Source organism: Leptosomus discolor, chromosome 2, assembly GCF_034619465.1.
Source record: "Leptosomus discolor isolate bLepDis1 chromosome 2, bLepDis1.hap2, whole genome shotgun sequence".
Lineage (NCBI taxonomy): Eukaryota > Metazoa > Chordata > Aves > Leptosomiformes > Leptosomidae > Leptosomus > Leptosomus discolor.
Genome location: NC_141392.1, coordinates 25329600 through 25346633, shown reverse-complemented (window position 1 = coordinate 25346633; position 17034 = coordinate 25329600). Strand labels below are relative to the sequence as shown.

At 40.5% G+C, this 17034-nt stretch overlaps 2 protein-coding genes across 2 annotated transcripts; one reads left to right on the top strand and one right to left on the bottom strand.

Annotated features, from left to right (window-relative positions):
* Positions 1 to 513: 513 nt before the first annotated feature.
* RPS27A (ribosomal protein S27a) lies at positions 514 to 2755 on the bottom strand. The gene is made up of 6 exons (XM_086460779.1): positions 2690 to 2755; positions 2555 to 2616; positions 2014 to 2068; positions 1787 to 1872; positions 994 to 1125; positions 514 to 704 (listed from the first exon to the last, which is right to left on the bottom strand). The coding sequence occupies exons 2-6, from the start codon at positions 2600 to 2602 to the stop codon at positions 555 to 557; spliced, it is 471 nt and encodes a 156-aa protein (XP_086316905.1). The 5' UTR covers positions 2603 to 2616; positions 2690 to 2755; the 3' UTR covers positions 514 to 554.
* A 690-nt stretch (positions 2756 to 3445) lies between these two features.
* CLHC1 (clathrin heavy chain linker domain containing 1) lies at positions 3446 to 10006 on the top strand. Its single transcript, XM_086460381.1, has 5 exons — positions 3446 to 3645; positions 4829 to 4934; positions 5851 to 6047; positions 7579 to 7781; positions 9804 to 10006. The coding sequence occupies exons 1-5, from the start codon at positions 3446 to 3448 to the stop codon at positions 10004 to 10006; spliced, it is 909 nt and encodes a 302-aa protein (XP_086316507.1).
* The last annotated feature ends 7028 nt before the right edge of the window (positions 10007 to 17034 follow it).

Below are 17034 nucleotides of genomic sequence, written 5' to 3'. Positions count from 1 at the left end.
AGCTTACCTCCGTGGAACACGAGATAAACTACAACAATTGCAAGCACTTCAAGTGTGTAAAAATGTCACAGTATAAATATTTCTGATGACTACCTAGTTCCAAAATAGCTGAGCCTTCTTTCTCCTCCTTCAGCGCTACTACACAATTTTTCAGTACGTATTCTGCATTTTCTTAGTATGCCTCTACTCTCCTTTTCTCTAGCACTGACTCACTTGTAAACATGCCTTCAGACCCCTTGATCTCCTGTTTTTCTGGAGTGGAACTACTATACTGTCTACTCCTCTCTTATTTAAAGGAGACCACTTCTAAGGTTAGCTAGAGTGTTGGGTTGGCTTTTTTTCTCTGCCATTGCTACCCAGTATCTCCTTTGAAGGAGATTTAACTAATCAAAGCCACTCTGCAGCATCAGTTTTAGAATCAAAGTATTTCATCCTAGTTGGCAGTTAGTATCTAAAGTTTCAGATTTTTAGTAGCAGAAAGGAAATAGTGCCACAAGAAGCAGAAATAAATCCTTAGACTGTACAGAACTTCAGATTTTTATTGTCTGGTACATTTACTTGTCTTCTGGTTTATTGAAGCAGTATGTCAGACAGCACTTGCCACAGTAGTGTCTGTCGAAGTGACTAGCCATGAAGACTCCAGCTCCACACTCCTCAGAGGGGCACTCCCGGCGCAGACGACTGATCTTGCCATTCTCATCCACCTGGGAAGGGCAAAGAGAAAACATCTCGTATATACTCGTCACCTTTTAGCACTGACAATTTTGATTATTTTTCCTTGGCGAAGACGTTTTTGTGGTAGTTACTACATCAAACTTCTTGAAGCAAAATTCAATGCAATGGTCAGTTTTTCTTCTGTTTCACGGGTGGGGTATTTGCAAATAGAAAGACTTTAAATAGGCCAGGCTACATGCAGACTAGTTAGGGGCTTCATGTCGTTCCTGCTGAGAACTAAGTTTTCATCAGGTTTCTCCTAGAGTTAGTTCCACGTACCTTGTAGTACTTAAGCACTGCAAGCTTAACCTTCTTTCTCTTATGCTTGTTCTTCTTGGGAGTAGTGTAAGACTTCTTCTTTCTTTTCTTGGCACCACCACGCAGTCTTAGCACAAGGTGAAGAGTTGATTCCTATTTGTAAAGCACATGAAAGAGACTCAAGATGCCTTCTCAAGACAAGAGCAGCATTTAAGCAGGCTCATTCTTTTATCTACAGACAGTAGATCTCAAGTGCCAGGCAGTTAGGAAAGCTCTGAGAGGATTATTTGCTATAATAATGAGCAGGCTCCAGAGACCAGTGGGCTGCTGCATCCCAAACCCCAGAAGGCCCAATTACTGTAAAACAACTGAGGAATATAGTCACAACTTACTGCAATTGTAGAACAGTTTCACGATGTGACTAAGCCAAACTGGCAGCTATTTGCTGTTCCTCCTTTCTACTGGTGCTTGCTAGCCTGTCTGGTTAATCTGGCAGAACTGAGCAGGATCTTTCATGTTAGCCCCCTGAAGCAGGTCACTACAGCGTGCCAAGTGCCAGGGCTGACAAAAGGGCAGCACCAGAAGTGGAAGCTGTTAGAAATGTTTTCTTCTGACTTAAAACTATACAGTGGGCTGCAGCAACTGTCAGGTGTAGTCCTAGCATCAGTACCTCAGAAGTGCTACCTAAAGCTAAATCAATTTATTTGGTTGAATCCATTTGAAATACTTCTTAGGCTCAACAGCAAAGGTCAGTCTGTTCTGACAGTGCCAGCTCGTTGGTGCTGCAACCCTCAGTTCAGCCTTTCTTACTCACTTTTTGAATATTGTAGTCAGACAGTGTGCGTCCATCTTCTAGCTGCTTACCAGCAAAAATCAGTCGCTGCTGATCAGGAGGAATGCCTAATCGTGACATAAATAAAGACTAAATGAGGAATGCGGTCTGTGACATTCTATAACAGGTTGCTGCAGACAATGTCATTTGCGTAAGATAATACATCAATCCAAGGGAGGAGAGAATAAGCAGTGCATTTTTGAACTTACCCTCCTTATCCTGGATCTTAGCTTTTACATTTTCTATAGTATCAGAAGGCTCAACCTATTATGAAACAAAGCAAGGGCGTGAAAATCCACTTTGCCTTTTAATTAGCTCAGAAAAACGGAAGAACCGTGAGGCGCTTCAGACACACCACCTCTGCTGCCTCGGCCATTTCGGCACCCCACGGGGCAGCCAGCTCCGGGTAGGCCCGGCAAGCGGGGCGCAGGAAGGCCCTGGCCAGAGGCAGGGCCGGCCTTTCTCCGTGCATCCTGACATTTCGGTGCACTGGAAGGCACCGGCCGGTCCGCGGCTCCCCTTCGGTCGGCCCGCCGGCGGTCGCGCTGCAGCACAGGGGGCAGCACGGAAGGCCCGAGGAGGGCGGGCGCGGCCCTGCCGCCGCACGAGGCCGGGATGCGGTGAGGCCTTGCCGGCCTGCGCCGCCCCGGGCCGCGACTCGCGCCTCCGCAGGGCAAACCCTCCCCAGGCACCGCTTCCGCCTCCCCTCGCCCGCCGGGGCAGCGCGACGAGGGGGCCGTGGCGGCTCACCTCGAGGGTGATGGTTTTCCCCGTGAGGGTCTTCACGAAGATCTGCATGGCGAGGCCGGCACCTGCGGGGGAAAGACGGTGAGGGGCGGCAGGGCGGGACGCGGCCACGCGTGCGGCGGCGGAGCGAAGACTCACCCGCGACCTGCTCGCGGAATGGCGGCTCCCCAAAAGAGCGCCGCGCCGGCCTGCACGGGGTTTCCACTCGCGCCGGAGGAGGGGCGGGAGGCGCGGGCGGGACTACGACTCCCAGTGTGCCCCGCTGCCGCCAGCCGCGCTGGGGCCTGCCGGGAGCCGTAGTCCCGCCTGAGGGGCGCTGTGGGAGCCGTAGTCGGAAGTGGGCGGGCCAGGGAGGGGGAACTGCGGCTCCCAGAGTGCGCCGTGGCGGCGGTCGTGAGGGGAGGGGGCGGTGCGTCGCGGCTGCTGCAGGGAAGCGTTGCGCGGGCTGCGGCTGCCCCCGGCGGTGGGCGTAGGTGTCGGTCCGGCGAGTTGTTGAGGGAGGTGGGTTTGCGCTGCAGCGTCCACGCGGGCCGGCCCTGGGGAGGGAGTTTAAAAACATCCTGCAGCCACCCCTGCCGCCTGCAGATTCCTCAAGATCAATGTCAAATTTGTCTGGGTTTGTGGGGAAAATGTTTTTAGAATTAGAAAAGCTATAGGCGGGTTAGGAATAGAGGAGCAGTGATGGTTCCGTTAATTTGGAAATTACTTGTTGGGTTTTCTGCTTGCAAATTGAGTATAGGAAGGTTTAAAGCAGAATGAAGACTTGCTTGAATACGTGAGTATCAGCTGATGCTATTTTAACAATTTCAGCTCTTCTGGATTTTGATCTGAAGCAGTTGTTCAACACAGGAGGAAAGGGGTTTAGACTTTGTGTAATCAAGATGCTAGGTTGTTATGCCCAACCATTGTGTGGGAGCAGAGAAGCATTCTGTCCTCCCTCCCGCCCTTTTTGAGAAGGACAGGAGATTGTTGGAGAGTGTACGAACATCTGTATTGACAGAAACTGAGACAGTGGGTTGTGCTGAGCAAGGACCACCTGAGGAGTGTTACGTTATATGCAATAACCCATTTGATAAGGTTACAAATTTTTTCAGGTAAACAAGCAATGAACAGTAATTAATAGGTAAAAAGTGGTTGGCTGCTGCTTTGTCTTCTGGGGAAAAAGGGTATAAGCAGACCAATTGCAATCTGTGGTGTTCTTACAGAAATCAAGGCTTGGTGTATTTTCAGCTATTTTTCATGCTCCTGTGTACGCTGCAGTCAAATAGAAGCCACTATGATGAATTCATACTACCAGAAGGTACAGTAGGGTTCATGCTTAATAACCACTTTTCTCAACTTTATGGCAGTTTTGAGATTATAAAACTGTCCTAAACCAGGACATAGCTAAAAGGACCTGTGATATATATCCCATATGCCCTGTGTTAGTGTTAACAGCTCTTCAGTTCAGCTGAAAGATTATTGCTGAAGTTCCTGAAGGACTTCTGCCTGCCTAATTGTGTCTGCATTTTTCAGACACTGACTGAGGTGGGAGATGCCAGGAATAAATAAAGATTCTCAGTTTTCCTGGGTAGGGGTTAGGGTTACTGGGTCTGCTTATAAATCTTGAGTTGGACCGCTATTTAAGACATCAAAATACACAGCCCCTGCTCCTTTGGTTTGCCACACCTGTAAGTGATAAGGACATTTAGTGCTCATCTAGAGAAAGTATATTTTATTACATGGAAATGGTTGCTGCTGCTCTCCAAATGAGTGCCTTAGTTTTTAATAACGTTTGTGATTATCAAATCTGAGTTATTCAAAATAGGGATCAGTTTGTCAACTCATCTCATATAGCCTGCTGTGTAACTGTTGCACAGAAATAACTCTCTCCTGTTTCTGGCCATTTAATTATATTAGTCCTTCCCAAACGTTAGTCTTTTACAAGACATATATTAAAATGTAGTTATTTCTCTTTCCAGTTGCCCATAGATAACTCCCTCCTAGTTTTCTCTTAAGTTTTCATGATGGGTGTTGTCAGAAGCACTAGGTAGTGAGGCAGAAGAGATGTTAACTGGATGAGTGGAAACAACATTGCTGCTTCATACTAGAAAACGGTGTGATGAAGATACACTAGGTTTAAATATGTGTATTAAAGCTGTGTATTCTCAGTGTTTGGGCTTCTTGACTAGGTTGCTGTACCATCAGCCAGCCATTTTATGTATGTATCTGTGCATTTATTTAGTGTTTATATAACATACCATGTTCTTTGTTTGTTTATTTCTTCCCCTTTCATAGTTTCAGTGAATTACTATCAAATGGTCGGTATGATGCTGCAGCACCTTGTACACTAAATTCTAGTGGAATTCTCTATGAGAATGAAGAAGCTCAGAAGCACTTAAATGTAAGAACTTGATGATTGGGTCCTTTCTAACAGGATTTTAGTTTATGTTAGTCTAGTCATTTCAGTGCTTAGGAATTTGGGATTTATCAAATGAGAATTGTTTGTGTGGGTTTGAAGCTTATGTTTAATATTCCAAATTGAAGGTAAGAAAAGCAATAAGGCTTTTTTTCCCCTTTGTTGTATGTTAAGGACATGCTTCAAGATTTCTACTGATAAATTATGGGCAACAGACAAGAGCAAAGGTCTACCAGGTCCAGTCCTTACTGTTATGTGTTTTAATTACTCAAGTGTAGTCTTTTCAGTTGTAAAGCAATATTCTAGTTAGATTCATTAAAATTAGTTTCTGAAATCTAAGGTATATAAAAACGATTGATGATTTAAAATATCCCAGATAAATGCAAAATAGTCTTTATCATTTTGTCTTCCTCTCGATGTTTTTGTTTGCATTTCGAAACACAAAATTCAGTGACATTGATGATGTCAGAGACTGAAGCAGTGGAGTATTTTGTCCTTCCTTTGGAAGGAGCCATAGGGGCATCGCTGAACTTTACAATATCAACATTTGATTTTTTTTCTCTGCATATTTTATTGGCTTTTGTTCAAGTTTTAAAGGCAATAACAGGGAAAAACTGTGATAAGCTAGTACTCAGAATCTGAATTACAAAATTTGTAGTCTTAGCAGCAGATGTATTTTCTGTATTCTCACTTGAAAAACTGTATGTTTTAAAGACCCCACAACCCACCTGAGATTTACCCATTACCTGTCAATGGTAAAATACTGTCAAGAACCCTCTGCCTTCAGTTTTGAGCAACCTTCATTTGGAGTAAATAACAAAGGCGTTTGGTGGGTATCAGCAAACAAAGTCTAAAACTTAAAAAGTCTTAAACAGTGAAAGATGCTTTTCTGGGTGCTCAGCCAAAGACTTTTGTTTTCATCCCTTTAGCTGTTAGCTGTCTTAAAGGAAGAAATCTCCTTTTGCTGAAGGATTTTGATGTAAACTCAAGTACTGCAGCTGGACACCTTCCAAATTCAGCTGTATCTCTGGAGTCAATCAAATGTGCATTGTCTGAAAAGCAATTACATTTAGTAAAAGATTGGGTTAAACAGCAAAGGTATGTGGTTCTTCTGCATGGAGATTCACAGAGGGGTATGCCGTCCTCCATTGCTTCCCAAGTCATGAGGCTTTGCCTTTTCTTCAAAGTAAATCGTTTCAAACAAAACACAACCAAAAATACATTAATGGATGTATTTTTCTATTCTTTTATTAAATCCTAAATTCAGATCGAGCATAGACCAAACAAGAAATACCAACAGCTCCTTCTGAAGAACGCATTTTGTTTTGGTCGCTGTCAGCCTTTCTTACAGCATTGTAGACTCCAGTTTTGTTTGAGACTCTTTCCTCTTACACTGTACTTCAAAACTATACAGATATGAGATTTTTACAGGCTTCTGTGGATTAAAAAAAGGTAATTACTAGGATATTAATTTCTTTCATTTTATGGTTGATGTCAGTACCAGATCCACAGTTTCAAACACAAATACACTAACAACATGCTTAAACTGTAAACCCCATACCTGCACTTGGCCTCAGTTTTTCCATTTATGGGGACAGGATAGGATCATATTCGAATTTCTAGAAATACATAATTTTTCCATTTTTGGTTTGGAAAAGATGTTAAACTGTCAGAGATACCTTTTCCTAATCCAGTGTAGATGTGTTTGAAATGGTAAAAATCCAACTAGAACAGTCTGGTATTAAATTAACTATAACGGGTGTCTCTCTGCTGAAAGACTCCTGTGAAGAGCAACAGCATTCTTTAACGCTAGCCCATATTTTGATTTTAAGTTGAGATTCTAAACCACCTTGTGTCGGGGTGAAAATACCACTTCTTTGTTTCAGTCCTAACCCATAACCTGTCCTGCTGTAGTTTAATACAGAAATATACCCATCTACACAATCCATTTGTTGTAGCTGGGTTTGAAATATTCCATAGTGACCTGTCTGGAATAGAGTTAATTTTCTTCCTAGTGGTTGGTACAGTGCTGTGTTTTTGATTTAGGGTGAGAATAATGTTGATAACACACTGATGTTTTAGTTGTTGCTGAGTAGTGCTTACACTAAATCAAGGGCTTTTCAGCTTCTCATGCTGTTCTGCCAGCAAGGAGGCTGGGGATGCACAAGAAGCTGGGAGGGGACACAGCCAGGACAGCTGACCCCAACTGGCCAAAGGGATAGTCCATACCTTATGATGTCATGTCCAGTATATAAACTAGAGGGAAGGCTGGCTGGGGGGCCGCTGCTCAGAACAGGCTGGGCACTGGTCAGTTGATGGTGAGCAATTGTTTTTCATTTACATCACTTGTTTTTCTAGGTTTTCATTTCGCTCTTTTTTTGTTATTTTCCTTTTCATTACAATTTTTTTTTTAGTAGTAGTAGTAGTATTTATTTCAATTATTACACTGTTCTTATCTCAACCCACAAGTTTTCCTACTTTTACTCTTCTGATTCTCTCCCCCCTCCCTCCTGGGTGCAGTGAGCGAATGGCTGTGGGGTGCTTAGTTGCTGGCTGGGGTCAAACCATGACACAAAGCTACAGAACACATTAGTAACCCTGGTTTGTTTTATTACCTTGTCTTCTTCAGGTTAACTTTTTCTGAGGCAGTAGGAGACACTATTTGTGACTATGGGAAGGTGGAATCAAGCAATGAGTCAAAATGCCTGGCTTTGGCTCAGGTCGTGTATGGTCAGACTGGTGCACACAAAGAAGTTGCTCTGTGTCTATGTAAACAGGGCCAAATTTCTGAAGCAATGGGTTATGTTCAGCAACTGGAACATTTTTCTTTAAGTAAATAATAAGGTACTTGTCTTTCATGGTTGTCCTATAATATATTTATTTTAGGTTTACAGTGATGTTTTTGACCACGTTTGTATAGAAAGCATTAGAAGTGAATACAAATATTCCAACTTTTGTTGTTGTGTTTACTGAGATGTCAAAAGCTCTGTTAATTGTCCCTACTTATTTTATCATAATAGCAATATGCGCGTGCTCTGATGAATTAAGGGATTACTTTTTGTACACCTGCTAGAAAATCTCCACAGCATTTTGGCAAGGACCCCAGTAGGAGGCTGTGGGGGTTCTCATAGCCTACAGCTCCAAAACCAAGGTTGATTTGACCCTGTCTGGTGGATTGTGAGTTCATTAATCAAATGATGAAAGGGAAGAAAGGTACCCTGTGTTCTTTCTCAGGTTCCTTTCTACTTAGCTGCCTTCTGACAGTGTCCTTTTTTTCTTCTAGATGTATTCTTGCTTAGACTGTTGTTGCTCAGTTAAGTTACACTTTTTCATTCTTACTTTATTTCCTGGCTGTATTTCAGGTAATTTTAAGGGAGGATTTTCAGATTATCATCTCTTCTAGTGTTTGTTGATTTTCTCATTCTATGAGATTTCTAAAATAATTACAGGAAAAAATATTCTTTATATGTATTTTTTCCAAGTAAAAGAAGGTCAGATTTTAATGTCACCACTAGCTTTTCCACACTGTTCAGGAGAATCAGTCAAGATCATTGTGGGTTTTTATGTGAGGAAAGGGAGAGGTAACCATATGGAAATACATAATAATCTTGGTATTTGATTTTTCAGATGATTACTTCTTTCTGTTGGAAAACTGTCCTAGCACTGCATTAATTATCTGTCTCAGTCAGCAATGGATTAGGAAACTGCCATTTTCATCTATGAGGGCTACAATCCTGTCTTTTCTCTCAGCCGATCACAAAAACCATGGTTTTGAGCTATTGGAGGAAATGAACAAGGAAAGTAAGCACAGCAAAATTTTAATAACAAACTTTCAAACTTGGAATTTTAATTCAACTCCCGTTTTAGCCTATAAATTACTTTGGATTCTGTGCTCCTAGTTTATAATATGATCTGAGTAAGAGCTTTTCCCTCACAGTGAGCTGAACTGTGCATTCTTGCATCTTCCAGAGCTCCCACAGGGATGAAGGTCACTGTGTCAGGTTTGACAGCCCATCCTGCTTTCACTCACGCACAGGTTCAGTCTGTGCTTTTCAGAGAGCACCCCTTGGGGCACTCCCTGCCACTGAAATAACTCTGCAGGCACTTTGCTTGTTTCTAGCAGAGCCTCTATAGGCTGGCTCTTGGGCAACCTGCAACTTCAGCGCTTACTGTTTAGGACAGAAAAAAAATAAACCAAGTTCTGCTTTGTTGTAAGGTTTGTGAGTTTTCAGAGGGACTTTGTTTGTTTTTTACACTGTGGCTGAAGTTCTTCAGGCAGCATGAACTCAAGCCAAGGGCACACAGCTGTGACAAACCACATGGGCAGCAAGTGCCAGGTCCTGAAACTACTCTGCAGACAAACTAATACTTATCTGCCAGGACTTAGCCAGGAAAATACTTAAATTTAAAGATTATATTTCTGAAAATCAGGTTTGCTGCATACAGGGACGGGGTTTTTTTTTGTGTCTGTTGTGCTTATTATGTCTTGCTCCAATAAACAGCCCTTAACTTCAGTGCCTGCAACTCCCCTGTCATTCTACTGCTCTTGCAGATTTCAGAAGTGATTTCGAGTGCAATCAGGGATTTTGGCCTTTAAGCTTTTTCAACTAAGATAAACACTGTTTTCCTTCTGGATCTTTAATTTGATCAGCTTTCTTTTTCTTTCTTTCTTTCTTTTTTTTTTTTTTCTTTTTTTTTTCTTTTTTTTTTTTTTTTTTAAAAAAAAGATCAGTTTTAGGATTTATAATCCGTCTATAAAAACAGTGAATGATTTGTGCAGTATGCTTAATATGAATAGTACAAAGCTTATCAGGGCAAATGCAGGATCTGTAAATGTGGTTGTTTTTTCCTTAGATACATTGGAACAGGTTATTCTAAATGATACCATCTGCACTTTGGAAGACTGGAATAAGACAGCAGCTGCTTGTGCAGAAAATAAGCATGAAAAGCTATGTCAGAAAATCATATCGATTCTCACCCCACAGGATGAAGTGTTTGAAAATTCGCCACTTGAAGATGAAAAAGATGCAAGGATAACGGAACGTGGTTTTTGGTAGTTTTTCTGTGTTAACAACAGAGGGAGCTCTTACAGCAGTCAAGTGAAGAATCCTTTTAGCTCTTTGCATGGCCCGTAGTAAACACTAAGCATGCAGAAAGAGTACTAAGAATTATTTTACCTTCGAACATCAGTTGGTTGTCCCTTTTGATATGTCCGTGTGAGAATCTGTGCATGTTAGTATTTTGTTTAACTGAAAATGCGTTCTCAGTGTAGCATTTATGTTGCCGTGGTGTGCTCTGGAATGGCACGGTAATGGTATGCATATACTTTCCATCGTGTTCTCAGCTTCAGTATGTCGTTTCTGTCCTTTAGAATAGTGCTGGAGGGAGATACTGCACAGGGTTTAGAATCACTGTGGGTAAGGGAAACGTCTCCGAGTGGATCATCATTCTGAGGCAGCTGAACAAAAGGCATTGTGCAGTGTAGCCATACCCTGATGCATTGGTCTTTTTGTGTTTTGTTGTTTGCTTTTTTTTTTTTCTCATAGGCCAGGTGGCTTGCATCACTAGAGTCACAGTACAAGTTGCAGCATTAAGATAATCTAACAAATGTCTACTTAGAACAAATTTGGGCTTCAGTTACCCGCATTCACCTGCTCCTTGGATTGCTGGGGGGATTATGCGATTTGAGGACTATATAACACTGTAAGAGCCAGCATGGGAACCTGGCTTAGACTGATTATTAAGAGATGGGTAATTCAGTCTTAGGGAAAGGAAGTTGTCCAACTGCAGTCCTACACCAGCAGATTCACTGGGTGCATGTTGGCAGAGCCTCTTTTTAGCTCTCAGCCCACAGCCAGTATGAACAGGAAGAATACTGAACGTCATTTGCTTGTTACTGTGCTACATGTTCCCAAATAACAGATATCTCTATAATTAAGCTAGATATAACTACTGCTGGATTGTTTCAGTTTTAATGTATTTTGGCACTTTTTAAAAGCTGCTGGGCCATATTTTTTATATGGATAAATCTTCAGAGTTAGGATTCACAAAAGAACATTCTTTAAAAGAGCAGAATTACAAGGCTACAGATATCCTAAGTGTTGTGTGGATGAAAAGCAGGGAAAGGTATGCAAGTTCAGTTTTCAACATCAGGAATAACATGTCCTGTAAATATAACCCTTAAGTTAAATATATAAATGTAGAGATAAATTCTGAAATAAATTAGTGTTAAAAATTTTTTCTAGTAATGCCTGCCACTTACTAGTGTGTTTCCAAATGCTTGTGAATGATTACTGCTCTAAAGAGCTTGCAATTTAGGTGAATTTTATTAGGGATACGCTCTGTAATGAGCACTACCTCAGGAGTGGTTCTGTCAAAGACTGGCCAGTTCAGTGGTGCTTGAAGTTATGCTCAGTGCTGTAGAAAAAGTTCTGGGACTCTGGGAAGTTGAGCCTTGCCAGGATGCTTTTGTAGTTGTTTTAGTGGATCACATCTTTTCCTAGGTCAGATTTTTTTAATCTGATGCAGCATTTTCTGTATTCCACCTGCTAGGCCGAGAAGGAATTTCTAGCATCCAAGGGCGGTTGATACAATCCTGTTTGCAGGAGATGGGGGAGAAAGAGATGATGCTGTCAAGAGAATGTAAGAACAGAGATTTAAAATATTTATTAAAGCCTCAGTTTAAAGAACATATTGAAGAATAAATTACTTAGGTGATGTCTACTTTAATTATCATTGCAGCTGCATTTTGACTAATGTTCAAGTACATTTTCTCAGAATCACTGAGGATGAACTACAAATTAAGAATGTAGTTTTCCCTTTTAGTGCTTTTTGCTATTCGTGTTATTGAAATTAATGCAATCCTGCCATTATGAACTTATATGCTGGTGCAGATGCTCCAGGAGCAGTCAGGTGAAAAAGTCAACGATGGTGGCTTCTGTGGGATTTCTGAACGCAGCACATCCACAGAATAGAGCCTGGAACAAGTGCTTATGATTGGGAAAAAAAATACCGGACACTGTTTACAAACACAGGCTAGTATACTTTGGAGACTGCTTGGTTTTATGAGAAATGCAGGGAGTGTGAACTGCAGATTGTGTTAGCTGTCCTGGCTGTTATTTCTGTAACAGAGCTAGAGCATTCATTACTGACACCTTGTGAAGGACAGTCTGAATTTTTTGCCTTAAACAACCTGTTTTGCAGATTTTATGTATGTATCTTGAACAAACCTCTTTTACAGTGTGAGTTTCATGTGTTGACCCTAAGAACAGCCTGCTTTGCAGTACAGCCTGCTCCAGGGAGGGAACAAGCCCTGCGAAGGTGGAGCGGTGCTCTCTCCCCAGAGATAAAAGGGTGAAGTGGTGCCCCCTCCTTGGAGGTAGGAAGGTGGAGCAGTGTTCTCCCTTCAGAAACTTTAGTTGGGACGATCAATAATGGGGGGGTTTCAGTTGGAGCAGCTACCCACCCTCCCCTATCCAAACAGACAAACCCTGCAGAAGAGGGGTGTTTCTGGACTTGGGGAGGGCCAATCCCTTATCTACAGGTGTCCACGGGACTTGAGAAGGTCCACTCCCTTATCTATAGTGGACAGGACCCCCTTGGAAACCCCAAAATGTTGTATACTGTGCCTGCATCCCGATTAGCATGGAAAGCCAGGAGGGGATAACGGTGAACAGGACTTGTGAATATTAGTGGAAGGGACAATAAAAGTGCCAATAATCAAGACACAGGTGTGCACCTACCACTGAAGAACCAAAGATCAGACCGGACCTGTGAGACATCGCTGGACCCCAGGAGTGGTGATATCTCTTTATCTCTTTCTTTCTTTCTTTCTCTTTTTCCACTCTTTTTTTTTTTTTTTTTTTCTTCTCTCTCCATATTATTAGATAGAATTAAGGAAATGCATACTTTTATCCGATCTGTGAAATACTATTTTATCTGATCTGTGAAACATTACCTTTATCCGATCTGTGAAATATTATTACTATCAAAGTGTGTTATTGCTGCCAATCTACTGACCAAAGAGGGTTATTAACTTGCTACCTCTGCTGACAAAGGGTCTCTGCCTTTAAAAGGGAGGATACAAAAGATTCACCTGCCCGAAACCCACCAAGTGGGACGGGACACACCTGATCTTTCCCTTTACACCAGCTGAGTGATGACACACTTCTGCACTTCTTTGATTATGAAATGCAGAGCAGTTGAATTCCATAGGAGAGCTTTTTCCAGAGTCTGGATTCATCACACAGGATGAATGCAGAGGTCAATAGCCTTTTCTCTTCCAACTTAGATAATTTAATTTAGTGATGAAGTTCTAGAATTTTACTTGTGACCAACTTGCATCGTAAAGTTCAAACCCAAAGTATAATCAAATACCGGGCATAAGCAAGGGATCATAAAGAATGACCAAATATATTTTGTATGCCAGGAAAAGAGAGCAGGTGTAAACTCTCAGTAGTAATACATCTTCATGGAAAAAGTAGACAGTACATGCTAGATGAAAATTAATTTATTATTATACATTGCTATGCCTGCTGAAACTTCAGCCTCAATTTTCTCATTTATTTTTATGCTGGTGGATGTGATTAGTTTTAATGGTGCTATTTCTTAGATATGTAATGAGTGACAAAAGATCATTGTCTGATTAGTTGTCACACTCATTATAAGATGGGATAATTTTTTTTGCTCAGATACACTGTATATATTTTAACTCGATTTACAGTGTAGCATGTCAGATTGTGACCAAAAGGATGAAAACAATGAATGGAAAGATCACTGACATTCTTATTACACAAAAGCTGATACCATACAAGAAAGCAGTGCAGATGTAACTCTGATACTCCCTAGAATGATTTCATGGTTCTTGTTTAATATTTGCATCAGCAGAAAAATGAAACTGCTTGTTAAATCAAACTAGACAGTGATAGGCTAAACCACAAAGTTTTATTCTTTTTCTTTATAGCCATTTTTACGATGCAGAAGTGATTTCTAGCAGGGATACATGCTCAAATGGCAGGCCTGAGGTACATGCTTCTTTAGTTGGCTATTTACTTGCTAGCTATTTTGTATTATGTGTTCTCTGGAAGTTTTAGAAATCATGCTACATGAGAAAAAACATGCAAGTGCAGTGTCAAAGGTATACACAGCTGTTACTGGGGAGGACTGTACTGGTATTGCCTTATATGCCTTATTTTCCTTCAGAAGATCTTGGTGTCTCCCAATCCAAGAATCAGTTCCTAATCATCTGTTGGGATTTAAAGTAGTTTAGACCTGTGTGTTTTATTTATCAATCTCAAGAATTTTCAGTCACTTCATCTTGAAAAAAATAAAAACTGTCTTAAAAATTCTGTTTAGCAAGATGACAATATACTTTTACCCAAAGTGTCCATAAAAGCCAAGTAGTATTTTAGTAATATTCAAACACCCACAGTTACATATAAAGAAGAGGTGAAATTTCAAAAAGCTAAAGACATCTGTAAATGCCTAAGCAAGTTTAAAAATCCATTCCTTACCAAAACTTATGTCCCCAATCCCAGACATTATTTTGAAGAAGAGTTATCCAATTTCACAGTCAGAGAAGTAGGACAGCTGTCTTGTCACCTCGCTGATAAGAGAGGCTGCAACATTTTTGATACTGGCAATGCCCACATTTATTTTTTCTCTTATTTGTAATCAAACTCTGAATTTATAATTTTCCCGGATTTTGACAGACTTTGACTTGGATAAAACAGTCTGGTCAGAATGTAATAAAGTGGTTGTGAGTTTTAAAAATACTTCAAGAATGAACAAAATTTACAGATACACAGCATCATGGTCCTATGCAATTTATTATTGCCAAGCTCTGACTAGCTGACTTAATTCCTGTTTCTACTTGACCGGTGTGCTGCACTTGGCTCCTTCAAATGCATACTTCACAAAGGTCAGCCACAGATTTATACCTTGATTTAATGAAGAAATTAGGCTCTTACAAGATAGGTGCTGAATGGGAGATTAAAGGTACTGGAGTGAGAGGAAATGTGCAGTTAGGTACGTAGCATAGTGGCTAGGGCACTTACCTGAAGGAAGAAATCATAAGCTCTGCTTCCTCCTTCATGGAATTCTTCTGTCTTAAAATTAATTCATTATTCACTGGAAAAAGTACACAGCCCATCCAACATCCACTTCCCAGGTGAGTGCCCTTACCACATATAAGATGGTTTTGCTCCACCCCTGCTAAGAAATTTCGTTAGACCTTAAAGAAGTGATAATACTATTTTTCTTGCATTCTTGTCTTTGTGAGATGGGTTTTTTTGTGTTACTCTGGCAAGTTTTATGGAGAGAAGGAGATGGCTGTAACATAGATAGCTTTTTGCATGCTTTAATTGCAAAACTCTTACATGATGTGAGAGTTAGGTTTTCTGAAGTTATCAAAAGCAAAATAAAATTTTGTGATACAGCTTGCACTAAATGCAAATCACAGGTGGAGGGTTATCAGTATAAAAGAGTTTGTATTGATAGATAAATCAGTGATTTTTATTAGGACCTTTTAAGGAAACAATGATATTAAATTTTTTAATATTTTTAAATGTTGTTTCTTCAGGCTCTTCCCATTATTTCATTTTTTTTTTCCTAGCTTTCTTGTATCTGCATGGGCTAATTATCATCATACTTTAAATCAGAGAATGGTAGGGAGCTATCTTTCACTGGCAGAAGATTAATGATATTAGCGTGGTGACCTAATGCGGGAAATGTGGTCTATTTCCATCCTTCTGTAATTCCATTGAAATCCATGAGTCACACTAAGGATGCTTGGCCTTATGCCTTTTCCTTCGCTAAATTTTATGACTATGAGCCTCCCTTCTGTTTTTGAAAGCTGTATATACAGTCACCTGATTTGCATCGTTGCTGAAGCCATTAGTCAGAAAGAGCTATTGAAGAGGCAGCACTGGATGTAACTGACCAATTAACTAAGCTCTCCCAAGCACAATTACTTAAGTCCTAGATGTATTAACATTGTTTTGACAGATGTTTTTGAAACTTCCAGATACGCTGAGAAATCATGACAGTTTTATTCCAAATGAAGTGATGGAATCTGCTGTCTAGTCACAGCCCTCTAGACTTCATTAATTAAAGCTTCTCACTGAATGTAGTAAGCCATAAATTCTGGACTCTGTTTTGCTCCAGTGATACTCACTCTGACTATTCGGCTGGATAGCTGACAATGGAAGTAGTTTATCTCTGAAGATAACAGAGCAAAAAATGAAGTATTAGTTTCCGAGCTTTTGTAGTTGGCTTTTATCAAGCTTAAACTCCAGTTGTTCTCTGTTTTATGCTCAACAAAAATAAACATAGTCCAAAAACTAAATTAAAAAGTGCTATAAATACAATGCAGAGAACAGAATTAGCAAGCATGCAGCTGCTGAAGGCAGATTTGATAAGCTGGAGTAAATTAATTTTCAATGAAGCTCACATTGATATCGAATTTAAAAGGTCAAATCATTTTCCAGTAACTCACCATTAACCCCTGATGTAACTGAAACCTCTGTGTTTTTACTTAAGAAGTAAAAATTAATTAATAACCAAAAGGAGAGTGAAATGTCATAGTAGCTCCACTCATTTAGGTCTGCAATCCTTGTTGTTTTTTATTTTAAGGAGACTGATCCTAATACTTATTAAGAAGTATCAACGTAGAAGATTCTATGCTTTATGTTCAAAGTGATACTTTGCTCAACTGCAGGAAAATCTGCACAGCCCTCACTCATGCAATCAGTGGAGCAGCAAGTAATAATTACAATCATTTTGATCATAAGCCATCATTGGAGGGGGGAGGCAACCTGTAGTGTTTCATATACTGTAGGAACACAAAACCTTATGAGCAGAATACTATTTTTTAAAAAACAAAAGGATTTTTTTCAATAAAACAGTATTAGAAAAGAAATCTCTGCTGGATATCTCGCAGAGATTATTATTTCTTGTACAGCAATAGCACTGAGACTATATTCTCATTTTATCAGATATTGTTCAAATACCAGGAGACAGACAGCAAAGATGAAAAGAAAGCAAAGTACAAATACTGAAGTGTATCTGGAAAGGTCATTGATAGATG

What these genes read in the sequence shown, in the direction of transcription:
- CLHC1 (XM_086460381.1), top strand. Translation starts at nt 3,446, where the DNA reads ATGCCCAACCATTGTGTGGGAGCAGAGAAGCATTCTGTCCTCCCTCCC. An exon ending in GATTGGGTTAAACAGCAAAG is followed by an intron (nt 6,048 to 7,578) that starts GTATGTGGTTCT and finishes TGTCTTCTTCAG; the next exon opens with GTTAACTTTTTCTGAGGCAG. An exon ending in ACTGGAACATTTTTCTTTAA is followed by an intron (nt 7,782 to 9,803) that starts GTAAATAATAAG and finishes TTTTTTCCTTAG; the next exon opens with ATACATTGGAACAGGTTATT.
- RPS27A (XM_086460779.1), bottom strand. Translation starts at nt 2,602, where the DNA reads ATGCAGATCTTCGTGAAGACCCTCACGGGGAAAACCATCACCCTCGAG. An exon ending in GGAAAACCATCACCCTCGAG is followed by an intron (nt 2,069 to 2,554) that starts GTGAGCCGCCAC and finishes GTTTCATAATAG; the next exon opens with GTTGAGCCTTCTGATACTAT. An exon ending in CTGACTACAATATTCAAAAA is followed by an intron (nt 1,126 to 1,786) that starts GTGAGTAAGAAA and finishes CTTTACAAATAG; the next exon opens with GAATCAACTCTTCACCTTGT.